Here is a 15,127-nt window from a genome sequence, read left to right as displayed (position 1 = left end):
AGAGAGAGAGAAAGCAGCCCTGTGCAAGCCAGGAAGAAAGCCCTCACCAGAATCTGACTATGCTGGCACCCTGATCTCGGATCCAGCCTCCAGAACTGTGAGAAATTTTCTGTTGTTTAAGCCATCCAGTCTATAGTATTTTGTTATGGCAGCCTAAGCTCACTAATACTGTCTTCTTACAATTAAGTCATTAAGAATGGAGCCTTGTCTTGTGCCATGCTCTACCCCCACCATAACCCCCCAATCTCTGGTTCCAGCCTTATCAAACCATAGAGCTTTTGCATTTTCTTGAGCACACCTTGTTCTCACCATTTGGCCTTTTAACATGTTTGTTGCTATACCTCGGAATTTTCTCATTCTTCAGATTTCAGTTTAAACATCACTCCCTAGTAAACTCTTCCTTAACTCTGACCCCTCCTGACCTTTACCCTCAGTTTCCCCTTATGTCCCTCAGTGTCCATTTTTATATAAAGCACTTTTACCATTTATAATTATACATTTCTTTTTGTGATTATTAATATCTACTTTCACTCTGACTTATAAACTCCCTGAGGACAGGAAATATACCTTTTTATTCACCATCCCCAGAGAATGATATAATACCTAGCGCATAATAGGCTCTCCATAAATATATACTGACTGAATAAAACAATATAAATTAATGTTAAGTAAGCATCCATATAAAGATGTTGCCAAATTAAGGAAAAATACATGCGAACAGAAGGAATTACCTTGGGGAGGCCCTAATTTTAATGTGAAGACTAAAACAGGAACTAACAAATGAAATTAGTGAATGCTTCACAGAGAGTTACGATTCATCTTTAGCATATAGTAGCTATTCAATATATGAATGAATGAGTAAGAGAGTGATAGAAGAATGAGAAGTTTGTTTAAGAGGGCAAAAAAATAATTATATTTCAATATTCAGAAAAACCAGTGATATATTTTTAAGAGAGCGATTGTGGTACAAAATGACAGATGTCTCACAGAGATCAATTAAGATGAAAATTGATAAAAGATAATTGGATTTATAGTCTATGTAAAGTAGTGAAAATAAAAATAAGCAGTTGAAGAATTAGTTGGAGACAACAAGCCAGAAGCAACGATTGTGGACTATTCTTTTGAGCTGTTTAGGGGCTAAAGGAAGAATAAAGGGGATAGTAGTTGAAAGGATGCCAGAGTCAAGGGAAAGTTTTTCTAAGAGAGGTGAAATGAGTGTTTAAATTATGGAAAAGAATAGGGACCAAAAAAAGATTGACACCAAAACAAAAAAAAAAATTGGGAAAAGAAAGGTGTGTTAGATAGACTGAAATACTAGAGAAAGTACTAGTGGGTAGCATCAAAAGTGAGAGAAGACTTGGGCTTAGAACACAGGAAGGGCATTTCATCTTTTGGGATAAATTATAAAAAGAATGAATAGGTGGAGATTCAAAGAAATGTTTAAATAAAAAGGAAGAAAGTCAAAGGAACATGGGTCAAAGGGCCTCAATTTCAGTGACAGCAGAAGGCCAGAATATATGCTGAAAACTGCTGATAATTCTGGATCCAAATGGAGACTGAGAAAAAGATTATTAGGAAAATGTTTAATGGATGATATTTGAAACAGTTTAAATAAATTCTATTTAGGCAATTTTAAGAAGCGCAGAAGTTAGGAAAGTTCCATTTTGAAATCCCCTGGTGAAAGGAAAAGACTTTAGAGACTATGGTAGACTAAATAAGGGTCCCCAAAATACCCAGACCCTAATCCCTAGAGCCTGTGAATGTTACTTTATATGGCAAAGGGTACTTTGCAGATGAGATTAAGAATCTTGAGAAGGGGAGATTATCCTGGATTATGTTGGTGGGCCCTAAATGTAATCATAAATGTCCTTATAAGAGGGAGACAGAGGAAGATTAAACTACAGAGGAGGAAATGAGAAGTGATGACAGAGCAGAGATTTGAATAATGTGATCACAAGTCAAGGGATGCGGGCAGCTACTAGAAGCTAGAAAATTCCAGGCAAAGGATAGATTCCTACTCGGAGCCTCCAGAAGTAATTAACCCTGTCCTTGATTTTAGTCCTGTAAGGATCATTTTGGATTTCTGATCTCCCGAACGGTAAAAGAATAAATTTCTGTTGTTTTAACCCTAAATTCGTGATAATTTGTTACCATAGCAATGAGAAGCTAATAAAGAGACTAAACCTATAAATTCAGGACCATAAAATTCTATTTCTGAAGTAATTACCTGGACATACTGTAAAAGTTGGATATATTTTAGGCATGATTTCTCAGCTAGCTTTATTCTTTGGATATTCTTAATATTTCCAGGCTTTTTCCTAAATACTCATTGTGATTTCTGGAAGCTTTGAGGGTACTCACTTGTGAAATGCTCATATTGATTGAAGTGGTAAAGAAGATGTTTTTAAATAATCTTTTTTGCCTTTGTCCTAGTAAATCCTCAGCAGTTCCTAAATGGAACAGAGGATAAAGAATTTCATCCAAATTGGGAACAATGTAGCCTTGGACCATATGTTTCCTGTCCTTCATAGCCTAGAGATGTTAGATTAAGGTTGATGTCAGGTCAGCTCATGTACTTAATTGTCTTTTTATGTAAGTATAGCTTGCACCTCTAGAGGTAACATAAAATCAAGAACTTCCAGCAGCTATGAACACAGTTACACATTAGTGTGGATATATACAAGTTGAAGTTCTGGTCTCTTCCTTTTGAATCAGAGAGCAACTCCTACCTATTTCAAGCCTACCCCTTATCTCTAGCCAGAGGAACAGGAGACTAGATACAGTTCCTTCCCACAGCCTGCTCTCTCCAGCTGCTGCCTTCATTCCAGGTTGAAAGGAACTTCCTGGCAGCTCATTGGCCCAAGAGTAGGGAAATGGTTGCTTAGCAACTGACTCTTGACCCCCCACAGACCTGAGAAGAGGAAGCTCTTGGGCCAGCCACCTAGTTCTGCCTGTGTTACAGTAAGAGGAGCTGCTTAGAAGATGAAGCCCTTGTCTCTGTTAATAGAGATACTGATAATTCTTGGGGTCACAATTAAAAGTAAGTTTTTCTGTCCTTATGGTTCTTTATGAGGGTCTTTTCTCTTTGCTCTAACAACACTAAGGGCAGAGACTAATTAGAAAATCAGAAGTAACTTCACTATATTCCCAATTAGTACCATTTTTATACAAGAATATACCCAATAAGGATAGATAGTAATGATACTCTCTCACTTGGGACAATGCTTGGGAAGGATGTGTGGATGTGTGTGTGTGTGTGTATGTGTGTGTGTGTGTGTGTGTGAGAGAGAGAGAGAGAGAGAGAGAGAGAGAGAGAACAAATCTATGAGGAAAGCACTACAGTAATTTTTATAAAACAGGAATATTTGGGACAGGTTGTTAAGTGTTGTTAAATCTAGAGTATCATGAAGGTCTAGTTCCAGGACTTTAAAGGAAAAGTGTAAGATTCAAAGAGTTGGAAAGTGCTATAAACTTACATTCTTTTTAAATCTTTACACAATAACAATTCTACTTTCAAAGTTTCAATGTTTCTTTAGTAGTTGCTATCTGAAAATGGAAATTATTTTTCAGTTTTGTTTCTTTGGACTTTTCTTGGGTTAATTTTTACTCATTCCTCATATAATTTGCTAATGATTCAATTTTAGGAATATTCATTTGGATTTAACCCAGGAATGTAAGGTTGCTTTATCATCTAAAAATTAATCAGTATAACACATCACATTAATAGAATAAAAGACAAAGACCACATGATCATTCCAATCAATGCAGAAAAAGGCATTTGACAAAATTCAGCATCCTTTGTGATAAAAAAAAAAAAAATGCAGTGAACTAGGAATAGAAGGAAACTTCCTCAACTAATAAAAAGTATTCTCAAAAAACTCACAGCTACTATATTTAATGGTGAAAAGACTGAATGCGGTCCCCGTAACATCAAGAATACGACAAGGATGTCCACTGTTGTCATATCTATTTAACATTATGCTGGAAGGTCTAGTCATGGCAATTAGACAAGAAATAGAAGAAATTGGCCGGGCGCGGTGGCTCACACTTGTAATCCTTGCTCTCTGGGAGGCCGAGACGGGCGAATTGTTTGAGCTCAGGAGTTCAAAATCAGCCTGAGCAAGAGTGAGACCCCATCTCTACTAAAATTAGAAATAAAGTAATTGGACAACTAAAAATATATAGAAAAAATTAGCCGGGCATGGTGGTGCATGCCTGTAGTCCCAGCTACCTGGGAGGCTGAGGCAGGAGGATCGCTTGAGCCCAGGAGTTTGAGGTTGCTGTGAGCTAGGATGATGCCACGGCACTCTAGCCCGGGCAACACAGTGAGACTCTGTCTCAAAAAAAAAAAAAAAAAAAAAAAAAGAAATAGAAGAAATCAAGATTGGAAAGAAAGAAGTAAAACTATCTCTGTTCACAGATGACATGATCTTGTATATAGAAAATCCTAAGGAATCTACTACAAAACTATTAGAACTAATAAAAGAGCTCAACAAGGCTGTAGGATAAAAGATTAATGTACAAAAATCAATTCTATTTCTATACAGTAGCAATGAGCAAACCAAAAACGAAGTGAAGAAAGCAATTTTATTTATAATTGTATCAGAAAATGAAGTACATAGGAATACATTTTACAAAAGAAGTGAAAAATTCATGCTCTGAAAACCACAAAAATTATTGAAAGAAGTTAAAAAAGATTTCAATAAATGAAAATATTTCCCATTTTCACAGTTCAGAAAAGTTAATATTGGTAAAATAGCAATACTCTCCAAATTGATCTACAGATTCAACACAATCTCTCTCAAAACCCCAGCTGACTTCTTTTTAGAAATTGACAAACTGATACTAAAATTTACACAGAAATAAATGTTCTTCTTGAAAAAAAAAGTACAAATTGGAGGACTCACACTTCACGATTTCAAAACTTACTACAAAGCTGCAGTAATCAAGACAGTGTGGTACTGGTTTGAGGATAGACATATAGATAAATGGAATACAACTGAGAATTTACAAATAAATGCTCACACTTACAGTTGATTGATCTTTGGCAAGGGTGCCATGACAACTCAATGGGAGGGGGAATAATCTTTTCAACAAATGGTGCTGGGACAACTGGATAGCCATATGCAAAGGAATCAATTTGGACCCCTACCTCATGTAATATACACAAATTAATTCAAAATGAATCAAAGATCTAAATATAGTAGCTAAAGCTTAAAAACTCTTACAAGAAAATATAGGCATAAATCTTCCTGACCTTGGATTAGGCAATGATTTCGTAGATACGCCACCAAAAGCACAAGCAAAAAAATAAAAGAGAAAGTGGATATCAAAATTAAGAACTCCTGTGCTTCAAAGGACATCATCAAGAAACTGAAAAGACAACCTACAGAATGGGAGAAAATTTTTGCAACTCATGTATCCAATGAGAATTCAGTATTCAAAAAATATGAAGAACTCTTACAAGTCATCAACAGAATGACAAACAATTAAAAAATGGACAAAGGAATTAAATGGACATTTCAATAGAGATGATAGCTAAGGAGTAAAGGATTTCTTTCAGGGTAATGAAAATGTTCTAAAATTAATTGTAGTGATGCTTTCACAAATTTGTGAATATCCTAAAGGCCACCGCATTGTAGGGATAAAAAGAAAATTTAATGAAGGCTACGTGCCAGGAATATTGGGTATACAAGAATATCTAAGACACAGTCCTTATCCCTGAGCAGCTTAGAGTCTCAAAGAGAAAAGCAAAAGTGAATAAATTGTAAAGTGTCATAGACATTACAATAGAAATATTTACAGGGTACTGTAGTACACAAATGAGGGAGAAGCCAGTTCTACCAGTGTGTGGAGTGGTCAGAGAGGTTCCGTAAAGGAAATGGCATAAATTGGATCTTGAAAGATGAGCGAGTGTTCACCAAGCAGGCAAGGGAGAACAAGAACATTTCAGACCAGATAAAGGGAACAAAGACCCAGAGGAATAAAAGAGCATGATCCATAAATAAACATATCAGTTTGCTGTGCTGTCAGATATAAGAAAGAATATAACAACTGATGAGGCCAGAGTGATAGGCAGAGACTTTGTGTGACAGTCTATGAAGTTTGAGCTCTATCCTGCAAGCAGTGGGGAGTCATTTAAGGGTTTACTCATTGAAGAACGTGAATAGAATTATGCCTTAGAAAAATGACTTTGAGAATAGAATAGTGGTTACTAGAGGTGAAGAAGGGTCATGGGTTAGGGAGATTGCCAAAGGTTGGTTAACAAATACAAGTACAACTAAACAGGAGGAATAAGTCCTTGTGTTCTATAGCGCTATAGGATGACTATAATGAACAATTTACTGTATATTTTCAAATAGCTAGAAGAGCAGATTTTGAATGTTCCCAACACAAAGAAATGATGAGTATTCGAGGTGATGGTTATGCTAATTACCCTGATTTGATCATTACACCTTGTATATACCTATCAAAATATCACACCCTGTCCCATAAATGCATACATTATTGTGTCAATTAAAAATAATAATAAAGCAATAAAATATTTAATAGATAAAAAAATAGGTTCAGGAGATTCCACGTCCTTTAGCCAAAAAAAACCAACAACAACAAAGAAAGAAAAATTATTTTGGCAGTGGAGTGGTGGATGGATTTTAGCTATATAACTCTGGTGGCAATGTAACCAGTAGAAGACTATTAAATGGTTAAACCAGAAACAATGAGGACTTAAACTATAGCAATAGCAGTGGGGACTGAGGAATAGATGGATAACAAAAGTAGAGAGAATAGTGTCACAGAAGTCCAGTGTGAGAGAGTGCCAAGAAGATGGGAAGAGCCAGTAGTGTGAAATGCCAGAGAGAATGGGAAAGAAAAGAAAGGGTCAACAAGTGACCACTGAACTTAATAGCTGAGAAGTCTTTGTGTTTCCAAGATAGTTTTAGTAGAGAAGCAAGACAAAACCCTGATTTCAATTGGTAGAAGTGAACGAAAGAAGAGAAAGTAGGGACAGTGATGATGATTACAGAGCTCTTCCTGGATTATGGCACCTTGCAGAGTCAGACTTGAGTTTTCAACGGATCATTTATTGATTGCATGTGTACTACCCAGAAAAGTAGTACGTGGGGGAGAAGACATCGCTTTACAAGCTAAAGTTTGTAAAGTACAAGCTAAAGTACTAAAAGACCTAAGATTCATACTTGAAATCAGCTCTTAAACTCACTTTTATTCCTCTCCCTGTTCCTCTACTCTAGTTCTCACAGCAAAACGGGCAGGTCTACCCTTTTTCACCCATGTACACCTTGCAAGCTTGCATATTGCCTTTTCATGCATTTTTCACCTGATATGTATTATACTTTGATTTTACCTATATAAAAATATTGAGGGAGGCCATAACTATGTGACTGTCCCTCACTTTATATTTACCTAAGAAAAATTCTAAAAAAGTTGCTAAGATTATTTTTCCCTTTTGGTAAATCCTCAGAATAGAATAGTTGAAGATGATGGAAAGAATGAGCAGCCTATCCCAAAGTGTATGGCTTAAAAAAATGGGAGGAAAACTAATAACATGTTTTTTCTCTATCCACCATACAAATCTAGCTGCTGATTTAAGGTAGTATAAGATATACAAGGGCTGTCCGGAAAGTATCCAGACATTGTTAGTATTTAATATAATGAGGACAGTTTGTGCAACATTGATGTAACTTAGCAGCCAAGGAGAGCAGACTGGGATGTGCATGCATGAACAATGACGATTTCACTGTACTAGTTAGTGGGGCGCTAGACACCATTGAGTGAGTGTGTGTACTGTGTGGCCATCCTATTCAAAATGACTGACTGAGCAAGTAGAGCAACAAATCTGCATCAAATTTTGCATTAAGCTTGAACATTCCTCCACAGAAACCATTTGGATGATTCAGAAGGCTTTTGGGGATGATGCAATGAGTGCAGCACAAATAAAAATGTGTCATAAATGCTTCAAAGATGGTTGAGAATCTGTTTAAAGTGATCCACATTCTGGAAAGCCTGCAACAAGTAGAACACCTGAGAATGTTGAACGTGTAGGGGTTAGGTTGAGAGACGCTGGGAACACTGTGTGAGGTCCCAAGGTGCCTACTTTGAAGGGGACTAAGGTGTCATTGTCCTATGTGCAATGTTTCCTGTATATTATATCTTCTTCAATAAACGTCTCTATTTTTCATATTACATGGCTGGATACTTTCTGGACAGACCTCATACAGCTGAGGCAGAGAAAAGGCATTACCAGGAGTTCTGGCTCTAGATCACCCAGGATCCAAGGATTCCTCTATCCTGTCTATCTCCTTCTAGTAGTAACTACTCACTATCACATACTTGTACAATTAGAAAAACAAAATAACAGAAAGTTCATAGCAACTATTTCCTCTGACACCCACCCATCCAGCAACTCTCTATCCCAGTGGAAAAGGGCAAGGATCTCATCGATCTCACACTTATCAGAGGCCAGAAAGCAGCTGCATGGCAATCACACCTAGGTCCCTGTCAGATTCAGAAAGGGAGTACACAAAGCCCAAGTCCTGGACATGTTGCAGAGGAGGCTGAACCTAAGCAGTATAAGCAGGCGATATCCTACTGCTTGGGAAATGTTCTTGCTATTACCAGTGCTGTTTTGAATAACTGATAGAATTGAGGAGTTCTAAATTACCTTTGCTTTCATTAAGTTCTTTTACATTACATCGCTAACAAGGGAAAGTATCTGGAGCACCTTGAAGAGAAACAGAAGAGAACAGATGTTTTGATAGGACTGATGAATGCTAGAGAAAAGTTTGATTGCTGTGTTATGTTAGGAATCAGTAAAACAACACATTTCTCTTTTGTCAATTTCCTGAATGATATAAGACCTTTTATTGTGTTCATATCTTAAATTCATCTCAATGGTTTGTAATTTTTTATTTTATTTTTAATTGATAAATAATAATCGTATATTTACGGGGTATGATGTGATGTTTTGATATACGTATATATTGTGGAATGATTAAATCAAACTAGTTAACATATCCATAACCTCATAAACTTACCATATTTTTCTCGTGAGAACGTTTAAAATCCACTATGTTAGCAATTTTGAAATATACGATACATTATTAACTATAAGCACCATGCTGTGTAATAGATATCTAAAACTTATTCCCCCATCTTACTGAAACTTTGTATCCTTTGACCAATATATCCTCATTTTCCATCCCACCTCCCCCGCCTGTGGTAACCATCTTCCTACTCCCTACTCCTACGAGTTTGACTTTTTAGAGTCCACTTATGAGATCGTGAAGTATTTGTCTTTCTGTGCCTGGCTTATTGCACTTAGCATAATGTCCTCCAAGGTCATCCGTGTTGTCACAAACAACAGAATTTTCTTTTTTTGTTAAGGCTGAATGGTATTCCATTGTGGATCTAAACCACATTTTCTTTATTCATTCATCCATTGAGGGACACTTAGGTTACTTGCTTATCTTGGCTCTTGTTAATAATACTACAATGAACATGAAGTGTAGAGATCTCTTCCACATACTGATTTCAATTCCTCAGGATATACACCTGAAAGGACAATTGCTGGATCATGTGGTAATTCTATTTGTAGCTTTTTGACTAATCTCCCTGCTGTTTTGCATAATGGCTATACTAACTTACATTTCCACCCACAGGTACACAGTTTCCCTTTTCTCCACATCCTTGCCAACATTTGTTATCTTTTATCTTTTTGGTAATAGCCGTTCTAACAGGTGTGAGGTGATATTTCGTTGTTTTAATTTGCATTTTCCTGATAATTGGTAATATTGAATGTTCTCTCATATATCCGTTGGCCATTTGTATGTCTTCTTTTCAGAAATTTCTATTCAGGTCTTTTGCCCATTTTAAAATCAGATTATTTGTTTTCTTACCATTTACTGAGTTTCTTATATATTTTGGATATTAGCCCTTTATCAGATGTACGGTTTGCAAATATGTTCTCCAAACTCATGGGTTGATGGATTATCTATTCACTCTGTTCATTGTTTCCTTTTTAGTTTGATGTAATCTCATTTGTCTATTTCACTTTTGTGGCCCATGCTTTTGGGGTCATAGTCAAGAAATTGTTACTCAGATCTATGTTGTGAAGCTTTTCCTCTATGTTTTCTTCTAGTAGTTTTTACAGTTTTTTGGAAATGACCAAATTTGTAAGTAAGTAGATTAAATTTTCTTCCATTGTGCCAAAATGTGGCCCAACATGGAAATTAAGTACCAGTTTTAGGAAAGTAAGATTATATTTTTGTACACAGCCTTGAATATATGTTTTTTTGGGTAATTCTTTTCCTTTTTTAAGTTGACACATAATAATTGTACGTATTTATGAGATGCAGAGTGATATTTTGACACATATATACAATGTGTAATGATCAAATCAGGGTAATTAGCATATCCATCATCTCAAACATTTATCATTTCATTGTGTTGTAAACATTCAAAATCCGATCTTCTAGTTTTTTGAAAATATGCAATAAATAATTATTAACCATATTTACCCTACAGTGCTATAGAACACCAAAACTTATTTCTTCTATCTAGCTGTAATTTTATATCCGTTAACCAACCTGTCCCTATTCTCCCCTCCCATTACCCTTCCCAACCTCTAATAAACACAATTCTACTCTCTACTTCTATGAGCTCAATTCTTTTAGCTCCCACATATGGGTGAAAATATGCAGTATTTGTCTTTCTATGCCTGACTTATTTCACTTAACATAATGTCCTCCAGGTTCATCCATGATGCCACAAATGACAGAATTCCACTTTTTACTTTTTTTATGGCTGAACAGTATACTGTTCGACTGTTTTTCTTTATCCATTTATCCATTTATCTGTCTAACAGACATTTAGATTGATCCTATATCTTGGCTATTGTGAATAGTGCTGCAATAAACATGGGAATGCAAGTATCTCTTCAATATACTGATTTCCTGTCCTCTGGATAATACCCAATAGTGGGATTGCTGAATCATATGACCGTTCTTTTCTTAGTTTTTAAATAAACTCCCATACTGTTTTCCATAATTGCTGTACTAACTTACATTCCCACAACAGTGTATAAAAGTTTCCTTTCCTCTGCATCCTTGCCAGCATTTGTTATTTTTTCTCTTTTAATAATTTTGTGTTTGTCTTGAATGCATTTTGAATTGATTTTTGTATATGTTGTGAAATAGTAGTTCCATTTCAGTCTTCTGCATGTGGGTATTCAGTTTTCCCAACACCATTTATTGAAGATACTGTCCTTTCCCCCTTGTGTGTTCTTGGCACATTTGTCAAAAATCAATTGACCATAAATTCATAGGTTTATTTCTGGGCTCTCTATCCTGTTCCATTGGTCAATGTGTCAGGTCAGTATCATGCTGTTTTGATTAATACAGCTTTGTAATATGTTTTCAAATCAGGTAGTGTGATGTCTCCAACTTTGTTCTTTTTGCTCTAGATCGTTTTGTCTATACAAGGTCTTTTGTGGTTCCATACAAAATTTAGGACTGTTTTTTCTGTTTCTGTCAAAAATGACATTGGAATTTTGATAGAGATTATATTGAATTTATAGATTGCTTTGGGTAGCATGGACATTTTGACAATATTAATTTTTACAATCCATGAACACAGGATATCTTTCCATTTATTTGCGTCATCTTCAATTTCTTTCAGCAGTGTTTTAGTTTTTAATATACATGTCTGAAAGGTTTCTATATTAAGCAATTACTTTTACCCTTTAGATCTATTCAGTAATACAGCACTCAGTGGAGAGAGAACAGCCCTCAGCCTGGGGAGAGCTGGGGCAACAGATCCCCCTTCTGAACCCATAAATGCCCATGCATCAGTTTCATCTGAGCTGCACTGAGGAACTGCCCTTCCAGACATGTCCTTTTTGTCTGCCAGGAATCACTCTTCCCAATTCTACTCCATGTCTGCACACAAGGGCTCATATGTCTCTCTCATCATATATATACCCCAAGAATTTTCTCTGCCAGTGATAGCCTGCTACCTGCTCCTGATGGATCCCAAGACCTACTCCCTGTCAATTGAAACTGTTTTCTCAAAGAATGCCAATAGCTAATTGATTACCAACCCAGTGGCCTCTCACTATTCTTTCTGCTTCACCTCCATGTGCCATTTGACACTATTCACCATATTCTTTTTCCCTCTTCCTCTGTAGAACATTCTTAGGTTCTTTCACTGGCTTTCACAGTTCTCTCTTTAAATGCTGGGCCCAAAGTTCAGTGTTTGGCTCTCTTGTCTTCATATTCTATGTCTCTGGTGCTTTGTCCCAAGACCCACAGCTTCATTTACATGTTTGTCTAGATCTCAGAACTTCCTCCTCATCTCTACACCTGAATGTCCAGCTACATGATAATCATGAACAGTGTATGCTGTGTCTTAAATTTCAGTGTCTTCAATTCAATGTATCTTCTCAAAGTTATTTCCTCTCCTGTGTTTTTTCTGTTTTTAATGGCATCAATTATCTCTCCCTGCTCCTCTAGTTCTCAAGTACAAACCCCTCAAAATTGTGTGACCATGCAGTGCTAATTCCTTAAGTAGCATCTAATTCAATGTTTTTACAGATAATAAAACTGGGGCCAAGAACAGTGAAATTGCTTCTCCAATGTCATTCTGCAAAGCCACGTCTGGACACAGAGTCTCCTCATCTTTTACATTTATTCATTCCTTTATTCCTTCACCAAATCCTGTCAATTCTACATCCTCAGTGCCTCTCCTATCTATGCATTTTTACTGTCTCAATTTAAAATCTCATTTTAGTATCTTTAACTACACTATTGTACTTCCAACTCTCCTCTCTCTTATCTACAATACACTACTGACAGAAATAATACTCCTGTACTCCAGATATAATCATGACTTTTGCCTGTTCAAACAACCACTTTACACAGAATAAAGTTCTTTTTTTTTTTACAATAGACTGTAATCCAATATGATTTTCCAATATGATTTTTGTTTGTTTTTGAGACAGGGTCCTACTCTATTGCCCAGGCTAGAGTGCAGTAGCACAGTCATAACTCACAGCAACCTCAAACCCCTGGGCTCAAGTGATTCTCCTGCCTCAGTCTCCTGAGTAGCTGGGACTACAGTCATGTACCACCATGCCCTGCTAATTTTTCTTTCGTGTTTGTTTGTTTGTTTGTTTGTTTTTTGTAGAGATGAGGTCTCACTGTGTTGCCCAGGCTGGTCTCAGACTCCTGGGCTCAATTTATCCTCCAGCCTCGGCCTCCGAAAATGCTGGGATTAGAGGTGTGAGCCACCACTTCTGTCCTCAGAATAAAGTTCTGATATCTTGTCCAGTAGTCAACATCCTATGGAATTAGATCCCAGCTTCCTTTCTGTTTTGTCTTAGCTACACACATACTTTATTTCAACCCATTAAAACTGTTAGCACTCAGTATACCTAACTAATTCTCCCCTCCATATCTTTCTAAATCTGTTCTGCAGGGATGTACTATCATCCCCTCTTCTACTCCATCACCACCGTAAATCTCCAGCATAACATTCTGTTCGTCCTTTAAGGTCCTTCTCAAGATCTCAAGATCTACTTCATCCAAAAAAAAAAAAAAAAACAACAACAACAACTAAAGTTTCCCAACCTCTTCCTTAGAGCCATTATGCCTTTCTTGTCCTATGCATCACAATCTCATAATTGAGTTAGTTTTCAACTCCCTCCCAGATTGTCAACTAACTGAATACAGAGATTATATCTTACTTGCCTCTTGTATTAAATAGCTCCTATAGCTCATTGCAGAACTTGACACTTAGGAGATGCTCAAAACACTTGTAAAATTCAATAATAATTAATACCCATGTAACATTAAAATTTGTAAAATAGGATCATGCAAACATTTTTATTATTATAAATTTATAGATATTTAAAAACCCTGAAGTAGACAGTATGGTAAGACTTGAATCCTCTAATGGGAATCTAGTGTTTTCACTCCACATTATCTTTTTCTTCTCCTAAGTCTGTATTCTCCAAAGGACTGCTCTGGGTATTTGCCTCATATTTCCTTGCCTCGGGCAGTTTCTACATACTACCAAACAGCCAGAGGAAAGCTAGAAAATTCAATCAATCATCTAAATATTTTTAAATGTAGTATACATATGTTTGCCTTCATATAGAACAAAGAGCCAGGTGATTGATCGAATTATTTGCTTTTCAACCAGTTGTTTTGGCAGTATGATGATTACATAAACTCTAACAGTGGCATTTTATCAGTTTGTTGTTGATTTTATAATTTTGCTGGATTCTTCCCTTTATTAACTGTAATCATCTAGACTTATTTATATAGTTTATCAGCCAATGAGATATGGTTGGCAAGAAAAATCGGTTCTTAAGCCTTCTTTAAGCCTGTCCCCATGGAGTTGGAACCAAGGTCATAGTGCTGGGATTTAAGAGAATATTCCAAGATGGATAAAGTGATGTATACCCTGCAGCTTCCCTGATTGAGAAATTAAAAAAAAAAAAAAAAAAAAAAACCTCATCCATTCTGGAAACAAGTAAGATTCGTTGTAATGAAAAGTAAATCATTAGGAATGACTAAGAGACAGAATAAGAGATGGAAATGAATTGAAAGAAGAAACTTTTGCCCAAAATGTACAAAAGAGAATACTGCTATAAAAGATGTACTAGTGAGTTCAGTAACAAAGGGAAGGTGCCCTGGGGCAAAAAGGAAGGGTGATTGGTTAGAATCCACAGTAGGACCAGCCTAGCCTAGCAGTTCTGACTCCCACTCCCCTCACCACCACCATGACCACCAGATGCAGAGGAGAGGAGAGGACTTTTATTCCTAGTAGTGAAAGGCTAGATTACTAGGCTGTTGGACTAACTTTCCCACTGAAATTAAATGGTATATAAAATATGCAAGTTTGTTAAATGCATCAAAGAGTTGTGAAGACAGTAAAGATCTACCAAATAAAAATCTAAGGAAAAACTAGAAGCCAGAGAAGTAAGCACAGAGCACCTGAGCAAGGATAGAACTTGCCTCACTCTCATCCCAGCCCAGCACCTGAACATCAAAGCAGCTTTTGCCCTGAGCCAGACAAGCATAGGCTTTGGTTTTAATGGCCTCGCAGG

At 36.5% G+C, this 15,127-nt stretch overlaps 1 protein-coding gene across 1 annotated transcript in view; it reads left to right on the top strand.

Moving 5' to 3' along the window:
* Positions 1 to 2,903: 2,903 nt before the first annotated feature.
* SEL1L2 (sel-1 suppressor of lin-12-like 2 (C. elegans)) overlaps positions 2,904 to 15,127 on the top strand; it is a 101,649-nt gene continuing 89,425 nt past the window's right edge. Inside the window, exon 1 of the mRNA XM_012640442.1 lies at positions 2,904 to 3,040. Coding sequence (XP_012495896.1) covers positions 2,983 to 3,040 — 58 coding nt within the window. The 5' untranslated portion in view covers positions 2,904 to 2,982. The remainder of the gene's footprint in view (positions 3,041 to 15,127) is intronic.

Source organism: Propithecus coquereli, unplaced genomic scaffold, assembly GCF_000956105.1.
Source record: "Propithecus coquereli isolate 6110/MARCELLA unplaced genomic scaffold, Pcoq_1.0 Scaffold153, whole genome shotgun sequence".
NCBI lineage: Eukaryota > Metazoa > Chordata > Mammalia > Primates > Indriidae > Propithecus > Propithecus coquereli.
Note: the sequence above shows the minus strand (reverse complement) of the source record. Positions and strands in the feature narration are given on the sequence as shown.